The 20,326-nt window shown below is 46.8% G+C and overlaps 1 protein-coding gene across 1 annotated transcript in view; it reads left to right on the top strand.

The window, feature by feature from the left end:
* The first annotated feature begins 2,068 nt into the window (after positions 1 to 2,068).
* Positions 2,069 to 20,326, top strand: part of VWA5B1 (von Willebrand factor A domain containing 5B1) — a 46,788-nt gene continuing 28,530 nt past the window's right edge. The window contains exons 1-8 of the mRNA XM_035120569.2: positions 2,069 to 2,207; positions 3,383 to 3,541; positions 4,963 to 5,185; positions 5,902 to 6,047; positions 6,767 to 6,898; positions 7,430 to 7,554; positions 13,389 to 13,565; positions 19,379 to 19,489. Of these exons, the coding sequence (XP_034976460.2) occupies positions 2,069 to 2,207; positions 3,383 to 3,541; positions 4,963 to 5,185; positions 5,902 to 6,047; positions 6,767 to 6,898; positions 7,430 to 7,554; positions 13,389 to 13,565; positions 19,379 to 19,489 (1,212 nt within the window). The remainder of the gene's footprint in view (positions 2,208 to 3,382; positions 3,542 to 4,962; positions 5,186 to 5,901; positions 6,048 to 6,766; positions 6,899 to 7,429; positions 7,555 to 13,388; positions 13,566 to 19,378; positions 19,490 to 20,326) is intronic.

Genomic DNA, 20,326 nt, shown 5'->3' with positions numbered 1-20,326 from the left:
CTGGTAACCATAATCTAAGGGAGCTGTTAGTCCTGTTAACTAGGGTTTGTACCACTCAAGAATGCAGGATGGGGTCCTACATTCCTACATTCTCTTTTGTGACCTGAGCTTACTTTTCGTGAAAAGTTTGCATGTCGGAGATAAAAGTTTAGAATTCTAAATGAAGCTAAATTTCCAGAGCTGGAGAGTTTTGATCAAGGGAACCATGCAAAGTTGATTACCGCCTCTGCCAAATCCCAAAGTAGCGCAATCCCAGAATGAGCGTATTATATGAATTTTCTCACCAGTAATTGGTTTTTTTTAAAACCAGCAACAGGCATAGTTAATGGTAGCGCTTAATTAAAACTACCATATTTTCCTCTCTAGTACACTTCAGTGCCTCTGGGGCATAATTATTTCACAATCAGCAGGAAACAAAATTAAAACCATGGGCTCAGTGTAGAACTTTATATAGCGCTTTATTCCCCATAGCCTGGCCTCACGGGCAAAGATCCTAAACATGTTTGCTCAGAAGTAATTAAGTCCCATTCGGCTCCATGAGGCTTACTGCTCCCTGGAAAGTGCATTTAGGATTGAAACTGTCAATCAGGAAACGTTTTTCTATTTGAGGTGTGTTAAAGTAGCTCTTGCCTCTCTGGGCTACTGGCCCTTTACTTAGTTGTTTCCTAATTTCAGACATTACCGGTACTTGGTAACGTTCACACCATTTGATGTGTTTAATTGGTGATTTCCTGATCTAAATCAAGAAAGAAAGGCTGGAATGTCTGTGTGACTGAGCTGCACAGTTAATCTTTTTATCGAGTCTGTGGCATTTTATGGATTGTATTTTTTTTTTTTGCTGATACCATCCTGGTGGATCATATTTTAACGAATTATGGAATTGACTGGGGTGATATCGTTTTATTGTCATTTGCTTAAAGGTGTCACTGGAAGCAACCTGCAATTTGAAATGCCAAACAGGCTGATCCCAAACCCTCCAATTGCCCCTGTTTTCCAGGAACAGCCCCAGATTTACAGAAGTCATTGCAGTTTCTGATTTGATCCTGGGGTGCCCCATTTTTTCTTAGGAGTTGTTCCTATTTTCATTGGAGAAATGTTGGAGGGTATGGTAAGGTAAAGGTAAAGGTCCCGCTGACCATTAGGTCCAGTCGCAGATGACTCTGGGGTTGCACGCTCGTCTCGCTCTATAGGCCGAGGGAGCCGGCGCTTGTCCGCAGGCAGCTTCTGGGTCATGTGGCCAGTATGACTAAGCCGCTTCTGGCAAACCAGAGCAGTGCACGGAAACACCACTTACCTTCCCGCTGGAGTGGTACCTATTTATCTACTTGCACTTGACGTGCTTTCAAACTGCTAGGTTGGCAGGAGCAGGGACTGAGCAACGGGAGCTCACCCTGTTGCGGGGATTCGAACTGCCGACCTTCTGATCAGCAAGCCCTAGGCTCTGTGGTTTAGACCACAGCGCCACTCGCGTCCCTGAGGGTATGGTAGGACATCCTTATTTTCATCGGAGAAACGTCAGAGGGTATGGAGTTAAGCAACCCTTGAGACAAGGCGATAAGTAACTAGACAACCGTTAGAAGACATCTGAAGGCAGCCCCATATAGTTTTATTATGTTTTTTTTAAATAAATGTTGGAAGCTGCCTAGAGTGGCTGGGGCAACCCAGTCAGATGGGTGGGGTATAATTTTTCTATTATTATTATTATTATTATTATTATTATTATTATTTAGGGTGTCCCTATTTTCATTGTAGAAATGTTGGCGGGTATGAAACCACCAATCAGGAAACACATCCAGAATGGAGGTTTCAAGATGCTGACTGGATGGGCCATTGGCCTGGCCTAGCACCTGTCATGAAGGAGTGATTCTGTAAGCAAGTATTTCTGGGTGGCGTCCCTCAGGCAGGTGTTAACAATTGGTCCCCCAAGCGGGAGCAGGTGATGGGGCTCCCAGCATTCCTCAGCCCATATAAATCTTTGAGTTAACTTGCCAAGAAAAAAAGCTAACAATCTGACTGTCACTGTGGTTTCCCCCCTCCCCCACTCCAGTCTGGAGAGCCGATTGGCACCATGCCGGGGCTCATCAACCGGATGACCAACTCTGCTCTCCCTCTCGCGGCCTCTGAGGTGACCTCTTGTGTCAGCGGCTATGCCTTTGGGATGACGGCCTCTCTCACCTACAGCAACTCAGAGACCCACCCCTTTGAAGGTAAGGGACAGAGGGAATGTGCACCCATGCTTGTATTCAAGCCTTATTAATCTGTCTCAGGTGATAAGTGGGAGAGGCTTCCTAAAGAGTCTAAGGAGGTAACCCTCTCTGAGGAGAACCACAGCAAGGCGTCCTGCAGTTTGCCACCTGCCCCATCCCTGTAAGCACACCTGGTGTTAGTGGTGACGTCCAGGAACCCAGCTGATTCAGACCCTGGAATCTCATGTGGCTAAATAAGCTAAGATGCTGCTGATCCAGCAAGCAACATGCCCCATGGGCCCCTGTGCCTAGGACTGGGGTGGACGCAACTTCAGTGCGGCAAGCAGAATGTTTCTTTGCGCTGGGCAACCAAACAGGAACTCTTTCAGCTGGGCTGGGCATGATCGGTCTGTCCATGCTGGTACTAGCGCCTCCACGACCTAAGTGACAGAGGGAGTGTCAGCAACAGTAGACCAGGCTAGGGGTGGGGTGTTTCCTGGGATGCTGAACTAGGGGTAGGTTGTAGTTGTGCAGGTGGCGGATCCAGCACTGAAGGTGAGACTGGCATAGCTGCCAAGTCTCCCGTTTTCCCCGGGAAATCCCCGTTTTTCCAGCTGTTCCCAGCTGAAAAAACAGATTTTTTTGTTTTTTCCTGGTTTATTCTGGCGCGGCGGCCATTTTGGAACTGGGCGGAGCATGCTCAGAAGCGACTTTTGATGCTGCTCTGCCCAGTTCCAAAATGGCTGCAGTGCGACTTCTGGCGTGGCGGCCATTTTGGAACTGGGCAAAGCAGCATCAAAAGTCACTTCTGAGCATGCTCCACCCAGTTCCAAAATGGCAGCAGTGCTACTTCCGGTCTGCTATTTCCGGCCCGGTGCCTTATTTCTCTGACAGCAACTTGGCAGGAATGGAGACTGGTGCAGGAGCTGATAGGAAAGGGACCACAGAGCTTCCCTAGGGTCATCTGTGGGTAACTCTTCCAACTCCTCCCATCTCATCCTGGTTTGACCAGCCCCTCCAAGACATCTCCGTGGGACTCAGAACATTGGCCTGGGATGTTGCCCGAGGAGAAAGTCCCTAGGGTCAGATTTGGTTCCCAGGTGTGAGGTTCCTTGCCTTAGCCACCCCCAGCCCCAATGACCTTTGACCCCAGGCATAAGCATTATGTCTCCTGAAAGGATGCTTCCCATTGGCAGGGCTCTTTGTCTACCCATTGGATGAATACACAACTGTGGTTGGCTTTGAGGCGATGGTTTCCGAACGGGTTGTGACCGTGCAAATCAAAGACAAGGCCAGAATTGACGACTGCTACGTCGACTGCTGCAGCCTCCCCAATGGCAGGGCACCGGACGAAGGTGGTGAGATAATTATTTGTGAGGAAAATACAACCACATCTAAGATGGTAGCGACTCTTGGTGAGGGTGTAGGCCCTCTGGGCCACTAGGTGGCAGAGTGGCAGCCGAGAGCCACCCTTATCTGGAAAGTGGCAAAAACAGCGTTCTGCCACTTTTCTAAGGGAAAAAAAGTTTTAAAAGCTAAGGAGGGGGAACAGAATACCTTTGGCCACCTTGAAAGGTCAAGTAAAGTAAACAGCAAACCCCTCCTGAAAACTGAAGAGAACTTTCTCTTCCCCCTGCCACTCCCCAATCTGATAGTGCCCCAGACCTGTGCAGGGTAGAATTCCTTTACACAGAGAGTTATTCATTTGTGTCATTCATGAATCGCTTCCCATAAGGCATCCCAAAGCAATTTAAGAATGAAAATATCAGCAAGCAGTACATACATTCAAAGCAAACAAATAATCAAGTCCAATACACATACAGACTAGGATCAAAATGGGTATACTGTACTGAAATTGTTTTATTGAAATATATTGCTTTGGTTTTTGCGTTATTCTTAATATTGTCATTTTTCATAAGCTGCTCAGACACTTTTTCATAGCGAATGATGATGTGGCGTACCAAAATGCATATAGTAAGATAATGTGTGTGCATTAAAAGGAGGATATTAATGAAAACTGCGTACAAAAATGTTGTATATTAGGCTGAAATTGCTTGGCAAAAATGTGTATATTAGGCAAGAACTATGTCTATTTGGCAGCGGCGTAGCAAGCTGCTCCAACACCTGGGGCGGCAAATTGCCATGCACCGAGCGGGCTTTTTACCTGGAGTTAGGAGCTGGAGGTGTGCGGCTTTGGAGTCGCTTGGGGGGGTGGAGATACCCCGCTACGTAACACGCATGCGCCACCCCCCTGGCGACTCCAAAGCCGCGCACCTCCAGCTCCAGGTAGAAAGCCTGCTCGGCGCGACGGGGGGGGGGGGGGGTGCCACTTGGCGTCCCCACCGCTGTTCTTCTAAGCCGAGCCTCCAGTCTCCCGGTTAAAAAATCACCTTCTCAATCCGGCCCATGGACAGTTTGGGAATCAGCATGTTTTTACATGAGTAGAATGTGTCCTTTTATTTAAAAATGCATCTCTGGGTTATTTGTGGGGCCTGCCTGGTGTTTTTACATGAGTAGAATGTGTACTTTTATTTAAAATGCATCTCTGGGTTATTTGTGGGCATAGGAATTCGTTCATCCCCCCCCCAAAAAAAATAGTCTGGCCCACCACATGGTCTTAAGGATGGTGGACTGGCCCACAGCTGAAAAAGGTTGCTGACCCCTGAGTTTGAACTTCTGAAAACTAGACTGTGGCAACCCTTATGGAGAGAGGTGGGTGGGGTTGCTGGGGATATGGATGTTTTGACGTTTTGTCATTTCTTTTCTTTTTACACAGGACGTATTGTGCTAGATGAGGATTTGGAGAGGATCGTCTTTGTGGCCAATTTGGGCATCGTTCCTCCTCAGGAAAATGTCTCCATCTGCATCAGTACCTCCTCAGAGCTGCAGACCCTTCCCAGTGGGGCTGTGAGGGTCCTCCTTCCAGCTGTGTGTGTCCCTAAGGTCCCCCAGAATAGCACAGATGCTGCTGCCACCCTCTCTGGACACCACCTTCGATTGTAAGGGACCGACACGGAATATTGCTCTTGATGGGGTTAGCTAGCGCTACAAGAGGGAGGGAGGGAGATACAATATTGCCACATCCTAGGGCAAAGCTGCCAAGACTTTAAAGCAGGCATCCCCAAACTTCGGCCCTCCAGATGTTTTGGACTACAATTCCCATCTTCCCCGACCACTGGTCCTGTTAGCTAGGGATCATGGGAGTTGTAGGCCAAAACATCTGGAGGGCCGCAGTTTGGGGATGCCTGCTTTAAAGCATGGTCTGAAGGGACACTATGGCAGAGTCACCTGGGAGCCTCGTGTGTGCCTCTTAAGCTACATGCACAGCATACCCTGAATGCCCTATGATACCCCTTTCCACAGTCATGGCTTCCCCCAAGGAATTCTGGGAGCTCCGGTTTGTTAAAGGTGCAGAGAGCTGTTCAGAGACCCCTATTCCCCTCGCAAAGCTACAGTTTTCAGAGTGGTTTGACAATCAATCCCTCTTCACAGGGAACTCTGGGAATTGTAGCTCTGCGAGGGGAATAGATCGCTCTCCATGCTATCTAAAGACTTTTGCTTCTGCTTTTAAGGGAAGCCCAGATTGTTCAAGACTCGAAAATACAGGGAGGATTTTGGATGGGGATTTCGAAGTCCTTTCGATGGTTTAGATGGGCCTGTGCACAAGCTGAAAGTTGCATTTTGGCATTCCCTATACAATTTCCCTCCTCCTTAGCAGAGACAGACACTACTGTGGTACTGCTACTCCGGATCAGCCTGGAAAATTCTGTCTGGCTCGGCTTTTGGAAACGGAGGCGACGAATCCTACTGAGTATGAGTTTAGCTTCTACCTGGAGATCAGAGGACCATGCTTACTTGCAGGTAAGTCTATATAAAAGAGAGCAGGGATGGGAACATTTTTGAACATCCACCTGGTATGGAACTACAACCCCTATCAGCCCCCAGACAACATGGACAATGGTCAGAGATGATGGGAGATGATGGCAGATGGCACTCTTTGACCAGTACAGATACTCTGTTGCTGAGCTATGGCCCTTTCCCTTGCTCATAGTCAAACTACTAGACTATGGTTTCGTGCATGGTGTTGGTGCAAGGGATAAAAACTAAGGCTGCTACACTTCACACCAACTTTTTCTGCTGCCCGGCTGGAAGCTAAGCCATTGTCTGGCTTAGCACTATGTCCAGACCTAGGCTTATGGTTTGTTTCCCCTCGAACAAACCATGAGTACTAAGCAAAGAATAAACCTTGGTTCACAGCTCATGTTTTTGTTTGGAAATAAACCAACGACACATAATGCTAAGCCAGACCATGGCTCCTATTGCGGCAAAAGTCGGGGAGGAGTGAAGCAGGCATGACTTCTGTAACATGCACCGGCACATAGTTCAGTTTGAGTTTAGTATAGTTTACCCTTCAGTAGGGCTTGAACTGCAAGCAAGGCTACAGCCAACATGTTGAAAACGTTTTGTTGAAAAGTAGCAGTATTAAAATCAATTACCATCCTGCTTTTTAGCGTAGCATTCAAAGCAGCAGTGCATGAGTTTGCTGTTACTTACAATTATATGCTGGCTTCCCCAACTAGGAGTTGAAAGCCCGACGCACGAGATCCGCGCAGATGCCGCTCCTTCAGCCAGATCTGCCAAGAGCATTGTGATCACACTGGCCAATAAACATACTTTTGACCGACCCGTGGAGATCCTGATCCATCCAAGCGGTAGGTGGGCCATGCTTGCTGTCTCTTGACTTCTGGGGCCTCCCCATCCCAGAGATCCCTCCTTATTTGTTTAGACAGTGCAAGAAACATGACATATTGAATATGCTTCACCTAACCAGGGACAGTCAATAGTTTCTGGCCCCTGGTAAATTGCCAATCCAATCTTGCCTCTGCATTTGTCATTTGGGGGCGTGACTTGTTAAAAATGTACCTTGCACCTACTCACTCCCAAGGAGAGCTGAACCTGGCAGGACAGCTTACTCTATGGTCTTAACCCCTTCATGCATTACTTGGACTTAAGCATGTTGGTTATATGAGGTTGGTTATCCCACACTTTGTACAGTAGACTAGTTTATTACAGACACTCTACCCATCTTCCTGTCTCCTCCGGCTGAAAAAAGCACACACACCCTGTTCTCGGTGCCCCCAGCTCCTGTTGACGGTGGATCTCAAAGTTCTAGAAAAATCACAAAGTAGATCCCCCAAACCTGAACCTCTTCTTTTTCTCTCCCAATCTCCCTGCGGTTCCAGAGCCTCACATGCCCCATGTTTTAATGGAAGAGGGTGACATGTCCCCAGCGGAATATGAGCAGCACCTGAAGGGGCGGAATGACTTCATTAAAGGGACGAAGAAAGATGCAAGTGCCGAGAGAAAGGTGAGGGGCAGAAGAGCGAGCCAGTCTTCCCTCCATTTTCTATGCCAGCCTCACATAGCTACAGTTCTCAGAGTTCCCTGGGAGCACCGGCGGAGGAAGAGGAGTGTGGGGGGGTGCGCCCCGCCCCAGGCAGCACAATCCCAGTGAGGTGCCATCGCGGCTGCCCAGCTGCCCACGCTGGGCGCCACACCCCCACAGGCACCGCCCCCGCCCCAGGACGTGCGCCAGCCCCGCCCCCGGTCCCGGAGCATGAAGTTCCAACACTGCCTGGGAGGAGAGAGATTGACTCTTAAACCACTCTGAGAGCAGCCAGCGATAAGCATGGTTTGCACCCATAATGGTGGTGTGCAGTTTGGCCCAAATTCATTGAGGAAATGAGGTTTGGATGGGTATTGATAGTTTTCATTACTATTTGTGGAGCTTAGCTGCAGCCCTCAGTATGTTGATGGGCTCTAACCCCCATCAACTTTGAACATTGGTCACACTAGCTTGGCTGGTTCTACAACCTGGAGGGCCCATAGGCTCACTACTTCTGCTGATAGCTCCCTCCGTTGGTTAGAGTGCAGTGCTGAGAACGCCAAGGTTGCAGGTTTGAACCCCGTATGGGTCCCTTCCAACTACAATTCTATGATCCAGGTACATCATGTTCTGGGGCAGCATGCCTCTGAATTCCTGGTGGGGAAATAATAGGGGAGGGATGTTTTCCCCCAGGTGTTGCCTGTGACTTCCATGAAACATCTGGTTGGTCACTATAGAAAGCAGGATGCTACACTAGTAGCCAAAATTGTGGAACCTTTTAGAAAAAACGTATTTCCAAGGTTTGATGGCTCAAAAGACCTAATTGGCTGTCTTTACACAGTCATGCTCATTGGCTACATTTAAATGAATATCAACCTACTGAATATCAACCTAAGCAAGTTGTGCTTCCTTTTTCTGGTTATTTGGCTATAACATTTGATAGAATACAGATAATTGAACAAACCTTGTTGCATTACATTCTTCATTAAATTATATTTCCATTGATACATATTATTATTGTATTACTCCAAAAGAAAGTGGTGTTATGAACCACCAAACCTCGGAAATACACTTGTCCCAAAAGGTTTCCACAATTTTGGCCACTAGTGTAGGTCTTTGCACTTCTGTGGCTGCAAAGAAAGGGAATAGAGAAAAGATTTTCTCCCTCTCTCCATAGTATTAGAACTCAAGAGACCTCTAAGAATGAGGCAGAATGTTGGGAGGTTCAGGATACACAAAAGAAAAGACTTCTTCATACAGCAATACCTCAGGTTGCGTTCGCTGTAGGTTGCATATTTTCGGGTTAAGTACTCGGCAGACCCAGAAGTGTTTACTTCTGGTTTCCACCACGCACGCTTGCGCAGAAGCGTTCTGCATGCTTCGCACATGTGCAGAAGTGTTCTGTGTGCTGTGCGTGTGCGCAGAAGCGCTCTATCGGCGCTCTGCGCATGCGCTAAAGCACCAGTCAGGTTGAATATTTTTCGGGGTGCGAACAGCACCCCGGAATGGATTGTGTACTCAACCCGAGGTACCACTGTACAGTTAACTTATGGGACCTGCCCAACATGGTAGTGACAGCCAGCAACTTGGATATTTATGGAAGATAATGCTATGAATGGCTACTAGCCTCAGTGGCTATGTCAGAGGCAGGATGCCTTTAAGTGCCAGTGGCTGGGAATCATGGGTGGGGAGAGTTGTTGTTGTGCAGGGTTTCCATTGGGGCACCTGATTGGTAGTGTGAGAACAGGATGCTGAACGGGATGGGCCTTTTGCTTGATCCAACAGGTGAGGTCCCTGCAGCCTGGAGGTGCACAAATGTGTCCCCCATCTTCAAAAAGGGTGGGGGAGAGGACCCAGGAAACGATCAACCTATCAGTTTGAATTCAGTATCGAGAAAGGTCCTAGAACAGATAATTAAACAGTCTGTGAGCACTTAGAAAAAGATGCTGTGATTACTAAGACCCAGCATGGGTTTCTCAAAAACAGGTCATGCCAGATGAATCTTTTTTGCTTTTGTTTTTTGATAGAGTTTCTAACTTGGTGGATCATGGGGATACTGTGGATGTAGCGTATCTTGATTTTAGTAAGGCTTTTGACAAAGTCTCCCATTATATTATGGAGGAATAGCTACGGTAGGGAAATCAATGTGCATTGAATAGGAAAAGCAATCCTATTACACTCAGCAGCTTGTAGGGGTGCCCAGTTGAAGATATCCAAGAAATCAGCAAATGGAGCGATTTCTGGTGGCAAACAGCCTCCACAAGACTCTGCTGGAGTTCCTTCCTTTCCTTAAAATATTAAGTTTCAGAATGTCGGTAGGAAATTGTAATTAAGCTCCTGTCTTTGGCGTGTTATGCAAATACTCGTTAGCTAGTGGGATTATGTGGGACAAACATCCTGAGGAGGCAGTGGGCAACTAATGAGCTTTTGTTAGTTTATACCATAATTGGATAATGGGTTGAGGGTGTTAATAAGAACCCATGCAAATGTCTTTCCCAATTCAAAGCACAGGGGGACTCAGATGATTAAGCAAAAACACATTTTATTCTTGGCAGAGCACTATTGAGTTCCAAACCAAGGCTAGCCGTGCTGGAAGTGTTTGCCTACACTCTTCAGCCAAAAGAAGACTCTGAGACCAACTCACTAAAATCAATAATAAGAGAGGCCCCAGGGGCGTAGCCAGGATCAAAACTAGGGGGGGGGGGCAAGCCATGGTCGTTCAGGGGCGGGGCCAAGGCACGGAAGGGGAGGGGCCACAAAGTGGGCGGGGCTAAAGGGCCGGCGGGCCTGATGACATTGTGGCGGTGGCAGCAGCGGCCACCTTGTGCTTCTGGGGCTGGTAGCGTTGGCGGCTACCCTGCTTGGCTGGAGAGGACGGGAGGGTCGGGCAGGCGAGAGGGGGTGGCAGGGCGGGCGAGGGCGAGGCAAGACACGGCCGCAGCCACGACAGCTCCGAGGCGTTGCTGCATATCAGCATATTTCAACCATGGTTCAAGCCCCACCTTAGGAAAAAAATCCTGCATTGCAGGGGGTTGGACTAGATGACCCTTGTGGTCCCTTCCAACTACAATTCTATGATTCTATTGATATATTACCATAGCATATGCATCATTCTGCTTTCTTGAATTGTCCTACTCCTAGGCATAGCATCCAACTCCTAGAGGCCTAGGTGCCCCCCCCCAATTACTGGTAAATACCGTATTTGAAAGAGTCATCCCCCCATGTTGATGGGCTTTCTATGTGGGGCTTATCTGCCCCCCCGTATTTTATTAAGGATGGAAGAGGGAGGGAAGGAAGGAAGAAATAGAGAGAGAGATAACTCATATTTGTGGGTGTCTCTGGATGACGCTGTGATGCTGGAACTCTGCATGTACAGGAGCCTTGTAAGCAGCTTTCTCTCTGCTTGATTTACAGCAGGCACGTCCAACAGGTAGATTGTGATCTACCAGTAGATCACTGGATGTCTGTGGTAGATCACTGGTAGGTCACTGGCACCCCTAAAAAAAGCTCACCCAAAATTTTCCTCCTCCCTCAAAAAAGTTGAACTATGACCTGAAGCCCTAAACAAAAATGGGCCTCCCTCCCTCCTAAAAGAAGCTCAACAAGTTTGACCTAAACCCCCAAAAACAGGGCTTCCCTTCCTTTAAAAAAAACTCAACAGCTTTGACCTGAACCCCCCAAAAGGGGGTAGATCACCCCCAGTTTTAAACTCTGAGTAGATCAGAGTCTCTTGGGAGGTGGCCACCCCTGATTTACAGTATACAGATGCAGGAGGAGGGGCAGACTGGAACACCAATGCTTTTTATAAACATCACTGTGTCTGTCAAAGCTACAGCCCCCCCTTTCTTATTCACTTCTTTTTAGCCTTGCAGAGCCACCTTAGTCAAATTGAATCCTCTGAGTCTGCACCCTCATTAAATCGCCAATAGAACTCTTAATGCTCCTGAATGCTCATTAACAACTCCCACTTAAGAACAATAGGGTGAAATGGTCAGCTATCGAATATTGCCTGGGGATATATGCTCCATTGTCTTAACTGCTTAACTACTGGTAGCCACTTTGCTTTATTTATTTGATGTGTTTTTGTTACTGCTGTGTCCCCCCCCCCCAAGCAAGAGGAGACTTAGCTGCTCTTGCTAAAGCAAAGCCCTTTCCACTTCAGTTTTTGGAGGGGAAAAGTGCTGGTTATGGTCTGTAAAATACATTAATTTTTTTGCTTCTAGGGGGGGGCAACTGCCCCCTCCTGCCCCCCCTGCCTACGCCCATGAGAGGCCCTGCCCTTAGACGTGGCACAAGAGGAAAATTAGGGTTGCAACACAGCCGGAATTTCCCATACATAGCTGGGATTTGGCCCTTGTCTGGGCGGAAATCGCTGAAATGTCTGGGAAAATCTGGACGTATGGCAACTCATGTCGGAAGTGTAGATTTTGGCGAATTCCCTTAAAAATAGCTCAAAACTTTTTTTTTCACACTCTGCAAAACAAAGCTCAACAATGTTGGCCAAAAAGGCAGGATGGAAAGGCTCAACTTTGCAAAAAAAAAAAGTGAGTTTAACTTTTCTGTCCGGATTTTCACTTTTTGAAATATGGAAACCCTAGGAGGGACTGAGGAGGAAAAGTGAATTATGGCACTAGTTCTTGGTTACAAAGCTCTTATAATGGCCATTAAATTATAAACAGTTTAAGGAAGAGGAGAGGAGCCCCATATCACTGGCTTCTCAACTGGGCTGATGAAATGTTCTGCTTCTCTTCTCTCTCTCTTGCAGCCTGATGGAATGGTTGCTACCAAGTGGCCAGTGAGAGAGGAAGTAGTTTGATGGGTACATCCATATCGGTCATGACACAAGACATCCTATTAAACAAATCCCACCGTTATTTCCTTTTAAAAGTGCAGATAAATGTTTTCATATCGTCATGCAGTTCTGATATCTTCATAACGTCTCATCATTGTTTTTTCGCGGGGTGTGGTGGGGGGAGCGGGTATTTATATAATGAAAAGTTGAAGACAAATGGAGAGAAGCAATGACACATTTCATTGGATGTGATTACATAGATAATTATCTCAATCAATCCGTTAGGAATCATGTTAATACAAAGAATCACAAAAGACACACACATCACACACACACACACACACACACACCCCACATATACACATACAGAGAGAATGAGGAGTTAATGGGAAAAAGTGTGTAGAAATAAAACTAATAACAGTAATGGCATTGAAATAGGGTATATAAGATAAAGAACAGCATAGAAAAAAGAAAAAGAGAAGGGAAAGGGAGAATATGTGTATCCTCTCCCTCCCTCTCTCTCTCCCTCCCTCCCTCCCTCTCTCTTTCTCTGGAAAGGTATAAAGACCACTGAGAAAAAGGGCTCACCCCACATTTCCTTGACCCCTGTTTTGATCATATTGTATACTGATTAATTTCCCCAGCTTTTCTCGTTGTTCCACAGCTGTACCTTGCCACAATCTTATCTTACCCACTGAATGGAAGCTTGGTTAAGCAAAATCTCTCTTTGGATGTTCCACACACCTGGTACGATCCAGTGAGTAAGACCAGATCTTCACAAGGCACAGCCACGGAACAAGAAAAGTTCTCAGGCTGGGGGGAATTGGTCAGTTCACAGTAAGATCAAAATGCAGGCCAAGCGAAAGTGTGGATGAACCCTAGGTTCTAATGGGAAGTGCTATCTTCAGCTCCATGATTCTAATTTATGAAAAGGACCCGCCGTTCTAAGAAATTAAACTGGCTTGCTTGTTTTTAAATGAAAGACAACAACAGCCTGTACAGATTTTCTTGTTGGTTGTTGCAGACAGAAATCATCAGGAAGCGGCTCCACAAGGACATCCCTCACCACCCAGTGATCATGTTGAACTTCTGTCCTGATCTGAGGACGGTCCAACCCAACCTCAGGAAGAGCCACGGAGAATTCATCTTTCTCGTGGACCGCAGTGGGAGTATGAGTGGTGTGAACATCAACCGTGTCAAGGTGTGCATGGCTACATGATTCTTGCATGTAGAGTGGGAAGGGCATTTGTCCGTGAATGCCTTCTAGTTTCACTGGGCAATTGGGTAGAAAATTGAGTTGCCACACGATGCAATGCTCAACAGGTGCCCTCTGGTGACACAGTTTTCCATGCTTGAAGTTAATGCAGAGTGTGTGGAAAGGAGCATGGGGCAGTTAATGGCAGGGAGCAGGCAACCTTCTGACAACCATTTCCCTTAAAAGCAAACAATGGCCCTGTGTCCCCCACCCAGGTAAGTACCGTAAGCAAGCAAGCAAGCATTATCGAAGTTCAAAGATGCTTTCTCGACTGGTGTAAATACTTAGAGGGTGCAAAACAGGGATGGTGAAGGGAGGGTGGCCTGGGGAGAAGAGGAGGGTGTGTGTGACCTGGAGGGCTAGATGGAGCGAATTGGAGAGCCACATTGCCCCCTGGGCCTGGGGCTCCCTAGCTGTACCTTAGACAATTGTGCTTGAGTCTTTTTTAAAAGACTCAGCAGAGCAAAGTCTTTTCCTTTTATTGAAATCCAATTCAGTTTCAAACAAACCCCAGTTACCATTTTATTACTTTCTGCCACACACCCCAATTTCTTTTATCTTCTCCCCCAGCATGTACCATCCTTCAGATCAATCCATTCAGAGACTGCAGCAGCATCGACTAGTAAAGGCTAATCAAACTTCCTGCATTTTTCTTTCCCTGAGAGCCACCAGATTTATTCAGAGATAAGAAAGGAAGGGAAGCTGAAAACATGAACAAACACACAGGGAGATCTTGGTGGCCCTGTTTGCACCTCACTGTGTCCCCGGCCCCGTTCTCATAGCGACGGCTGATAGCTGCGGCCTCAAGCGATTGCTTTTATTAAAATGTGTTTGTGTTTAGTTTTGCTACTTTATTATATCGTTATCATGCTTTTCGGACAGTTTCAGGTGGAATTTCCTGAAAATGTAGAGCTTATCCACACAGATTCCACCCCCCATTCCATTCTCCCTCCTTGATTTTGGAGAGAAGCCAGCTACATTTTTTTTATTCAGTTCTGCAAAACTGGTAAAATTTATCGATAAACAGCAGGTTTTCCAGGAGAAAGCCATGGGGCAAGGACAAAACCGCTCAGACCTATGCTTTCTAAGCATGGGACAAGTGCATACCCTCCAACACGTTGCAGCAGAAAACCGGGATTCCTGTTTTCTGGGGCATGTTATCGTGCAAGTCACATGGCCTGCACAAGACCCCCAAAATGGGATGTCCCAATTTAATCAGGACAGTTTAGGGATATGCAAGTGCAAATCTGGATTAGCTCTGTAACTATGTTGGCCTGTGCCATTGGGCTGGGAATGGTGTACAGTTAAGCAAAATCTGTGCTGATGAATGGATGCACATTTAAATCAGGCATGTACTGTTGAATGGGAGGTGATGCACAGTTAAGCCAAGCCTGTGCTGTTAAATGGGCTCTGTGCTGCTGTTTAAAGGGGGAGTAAAATGAAATTAAGGGACGCAGGTGGCGCTGTGGGTTAAACCACAGAGCCTAGGGCTTGCTGATCGGAAGGTTGGTGGTTTGAATCCCCGTGACGGGGTGAGCTCCCGTTATTTGGTCCCAGCTTCTGCCAACCTAGCAGTTCGAAAGCACATCAAAGTGCAAGTAGATAAATAGGTACCACTCTGGCGGGAAGGTAAACCACATTTCCGTGTGCTGCTCTGGTTCGCCAGAAGCGGCTTTGTCATGCTGGCCACATGACCTGGAAGCTGTACGCCGGCTCCCTCGGCCAATAATGCGAGATGAGCGCCACAACCCTAGAGGCGGTCATGACTGGACCTAATGGTCGGGGGTCCCTTTACCTTTAAAATGAAATTAAACCAGGTCTGCATTGCTGAATGGGAGGTGATGCACAGTTAAACTGGCTGTGTGCTGTTGAATGCACGGTTAAGCCAGGTCTGTGTTGGGGAATAAAATTAAACCAGGTCTGCATTGTTGGATGGGAAGTGAGGCACAGCTAAGCCAGGAATGAGAAACAAGGCTGAAGTTCATGTGTTGCACAGGCATTGAACCAGCGATGCAGGCATCACAAAACTTTCAGATATTTAAAAGTTGCGTATTCTTTTCACTTTTGGAGAGCATAAGCAGCGTGCTCATATGATTGCTGGCCTTCTCAGAAAGCAGAAATATAAATTGGGGGGGGATCAAAATGCTTTGTTTTATCCCCTGTTATCAGCATATTCCTGTCATCCCCCTCCCCACCTCACCCACCCCAGCTAGGAAAATGGAGGGTGAAGTGCTGCAGCTATTTACTCTCCTTTGAAGTGGTGACTCATCATCAGTGCATCAATCCCTCATTCAAGACACAGGGAGGGAGGTCTCCTTTTCCTTGTCCTTCATTCAGCTAAGTGACTTCTTAATTATTCTTCAGGGATTCTGCTCTGTCATCCTGACAATGGCATATAATGTTGTTTAATGTGCTCCTTCAGCCACAGCTGAGCACTCTCGATAGCTCTTCCATGCTGGCCAAAGTCAAAGCGGGTGGAATAGTTTTCGGCTTTGGCACTCGCTCGGTCCTCTTGCCAAGCGGCACACTGGAAGCGGCATTTATGTGACTGAACAAATGAAAAATGGGAGGTTTCCTGATTGGGAAACCCCTACCGTACGGAGAACAGGGGTCTCTGTCTGTTGTGAATATGCGTGTGCTTAGGGTGTGGCTCTGTGTTGTGGTGTTTTTCTTGCTTTCTCTCTGAATGTGGTGTATAACAGGGGTGGCCAACTCCCAAGAGACTGAGATCTACTCAGAGTTAAAAACTGGCCGTGATCTACCCCCTTTTGGGGGGTTCAGGTCAAAGTTGTTGAGCTTTTTTTATGAAGGAAAGCCCTGTTTTTTAGGGGTTCAGGTCACAGTTGTTGAGCTTCTTTTAGGGAGGAGGAAAGTCACTTTTTAAGGGGGTGCAGGGCAAAAATGTGAGCTTTTTTTAGGGGAGACAAAGTTGTTGAGCTTCTTTGGGGGGAGCCAGTGATCTGCCAGTGATCTACCACAGACGTCCAGTGATCTACCGGTAGATCACGATCTACCTGTTGGACATGCCTGGTGTATACTAACCATAGCTCCCTCAGTCATTTTCTGCTGCACTTGGAGAACAGCCACCTGTTGGAGCACCCAGGAAGCTTGGCCAAGTAGCTGTACCCATGAAGAGCAAGAACTTTAGGGCACCTGTAGCTCGCTTCCAGGAGGGAAACCTATTTATATGGAGGTTGTGGATGTTGGTGGGTTGCAGCCAGCCAGCCAGCCAGCCACCCCTCCAACATTGATGAAAATATGGGCGTCCTATATTATAATAATATAACTCTGAGCAGCTTCCAACATATATGAAAACATAATAAAACTATACAGCCCTGCCTTCAGATGTTTTCTAAAGGTTATCTCCTTGGCTAGGGGTTTGCATAACTCCACACCCTTCAACGATTCTCCAATGAAAATAGGGACATCCTAAACAAGAGTGGGACATAATGGCAATGCGCCCACCTGACAGGTACCGGAACTGAGTTCTGGTGAGTTCCAGCTGAAAAAAGCCCCGGGACTTCCTGTACAGAAAGCAGGTGCTCCGTCACGGAGCTTTTCGACTCAGCCCTGCCGTTTTGCTTAAAATGAGCAACTTTGCAGAGGGCTGAGCCTACTAAGGTTTTGTTGCGTTGTGCATTCAGAAGCAGCAGAGGAGGGAGAGAGACAGCAACCTTGTCTAGTCTGAGGAAATTGTAATTTCTGTTTATGAACAGCAAGATTGGAAATGGGTCGCCTGAAGGGAATATTATCTTCATATAAACAAGATTATGCCTGGGTGGGTGGAATAATGGTTTTGGGTGCAGCGGAAACCCATTGTCTCTTTGTATTGCTAATGGCAGCTCACTGAATGGAAATCACAAATCTAGATTTATTTCTTAAACTCCCAAGGGGGGTGGGTGGTGGAAACATGTTCTGGTGCTAGGGAAAAATACCTTTGAAGGTGAGTAAATAGCTGACAATGATTCACCTTGTATGTATTTAATTTTTAATCTTCCTTGTTAGCCTGTCTATTTATCTACATCTCTTGGAAGAGCTCAGGAGGGGACCCTGCTAAATAGTGTGTGTGCTTGATGTTGAGCATCTGCTGTTGAATGACTGTGAATGAGTCTGTAACTCTGAGTTCTCCTGGAGTCATAGAATCATATAATTGTAGAGTTGGAAGGGACCCCAAGGATCATCTAGACAAACCCCTGCGATGCAGGAATGTGTTCTTGAGTACAGTCTTGAATATCATTAAACAAACTGCCTTGGCCCTGGGTGGTTACCTGGTGGGGTAGTAATTTGCCTGCAGGGGGTGCTGCTTGGGAGGCCATGGCAGCCCCAGGGCAGAAATCCAGGACCTCACCAAGCAGAGCTGAACACATTTTGAATTAAGTGGAAATAAAACTCTTTATCAACTAAAGAGAGGGGCCCTTCTAAGACTGCAAAACATGGGGTCACCTAACTTTGGACCTTGGGGCCAAATTGCATGGTTCTGTTGTTGCAAGTCCCCCAAAATGACCCCCAAAATGACCCCCAAGAAAGTGACAGACAGTGCCAAAAACACAATCTGATGTCGAAAAGTGGAGAACTGGACTTCAGATTGGGAAAATAAGAAACTGAGAGCAACTGAAAGTGGCAGATTCACCAGTTCCTAGCCCAGGGTCTAAAACATGGGTAGGCAAACTAAGACCCGGAGGCCGGATCCAGCCCAATTGCCTTCTAAATCCGGCCCACGGACGGTCTGGGAATTGGTGTGTTTTTACATGAGTAGAATGTGTCCTTTTATTTAAAATGCATCTCTGGGTTATTTGTGGGGCATAGGAATTCATTCTTTATTTTTCTTCAAAATATATTCCGGTCCCCCACAAGGTCTGAGGGACATTGGACTGGCCCCCTGCTGAAAAAGTTTGCTGACACCTGTCTAAAATGACTAGTGGAATCCTGCAGAACTTTAGTGCTAATTTCTGTGTTATCGTCCGGCAGGGGGAGAGGAATCTATCTATTTGCAACCCAGAAAATCCTGTGAGTTTTGCATCATAATTTCATGCGATGGAATTCACGGTTGTCTTCCGGCATACTTTTTTTAATGCCATTTAAATTTCTTGTGTGACGTGGCATTATGTTGATCAAAAATCCACAGTTACATAATGCAACGGGCAATGCAGTGTAAAAGGAACATAGGAATCAGGAAAACAGCAGCGCTGCAAGTTGGCTGAAATGGGAGGACTTGCAAATAAAACAAATATCGCAAGGACATCATCAGTCTCCACTGCTCTTTGATCCAAAGGAAACAAAGACTTAGCTCCTTTAGCTGTGCTGGTCCCCAGAATTTCTCAGGCTCAGGGAAGTGGCAGCCTGTTGTGTGTGTGTGAGAGAGGGGGGGAGAGAGAGAGAGCTTACTGCTTCTTGAAGAAGCCCATTTCCCTGCTGGAACAGTCCTCAACAATAAGAGCTCTCTACTAATGTTCTGCTGAAATGCAGTTTCCACTCTGGAGCAAGACAGCCATTCAGGTAGTTGAAAAGCACGATCTTCTTAGTCTTCATTTCTCCAGACTAAACATTCCCAGCTCTTTCAACCCTCCCTCAAAGGACTTGGTTTGCAGACCCCTCAGCCGCTATTTGTCACATTAATTTTCCACTCCTCATTTTCTTTTCTTCCTCAAAGGAAACTAAAGCTCTCTGGACTTTTCTTTACTTCTGGGGAAAATTGGACTGCATATATGCTGCTCCCAAGCAGAAGTCCTGACTTTCTGTTCCTTTCTTCCTTTTGCCAGGATGCCCTCCTGGTCATTCTGAAGAGTCTGATGCCAACGTGTCTATTCAATATCATTGGATTTGGATCGACCTTCAAGGCCTTGTTTCCTTCCAGCCAGACCTACTGCGAGGTGAGGGAACGCTTTCTGCCTCTTCTATTTTAAATCTCCTTTTCCTCAGAGATCTTAACCTGTCATGAGCAGACTTTGTGGTGACTCCGTAATTCCCTTTAGAGTTTCACATGATGAGATTCTAGCTGGGCCTGCCTCCTTCATCACATCCCCCTCAGCTAGGCCTGTCACCCTCCACTCACTGAAGAATGAACAGGATTTTCTGGAACCAGTTCACTGTGCGTAGATTAGGCCTGCATGTGTAAATTTCTCATACGGTAATCTCAATGTCAAACGTATCCACGATTCCAGCTAATTCTCACCTATCTCATTGATCTTGATGAGAAATGAGTTACCCCTCCCCCAGTTCTCTCTTCTTATATGGACATAAGAAGTTCCCTGCAGGGTCAGGCCAATGGCCCATTTAGTCCAGCCACCTTTTCTCACTGGCCAACCAGATGCCATAAGGAATACCTAAGTGCTCTCTCCCCACTTGCAATTCCCAGAAGCTGGCATTCAGTGTCTCCATCACTGAAGACGGAACATAGCCAGTTTGTGCCTAGTAGCAGCCACTGATAGCCTTATGCACCATGACTTTTTTCTAACCCACTCTTAAATTCATCCAAGTTGGTGGCCACATATGACGTTCTTATGCTTTGGTTTAGAGAAAAAGTAAGAGGTGCCATGATAGAAATTTATAAAATTATGCATGACATTGAGGAAGCTAATAGAGGAAAGTTTTTCTCCCTCTCTTGTAAGACTAGAACTTGGGGACATCAAATCCCCCGGCTCTGAGCCTTGTTCCCTTGGGCATTTCCCTGCTGGTGCCTCCCTCCACCCTTCCGCATCCATGACAAT

Source organism: Zootoca vivipara, chromosome 6 (assembly GCF_963506605.1).
Source record: "Zootoca vivipara chromosome 6, rZooViv1.1, whole genome shotgun sequence".
Classification (NCBI taxonomy): Eukaryota; Metazoa; Chordata; class Lepidosauria; order Squamata; family Lacertidae; genus Zootoca; species Zootoca vivipara.
This window is presented reverse-complemented; position numbering and strand designations above follow the sequence as displayed.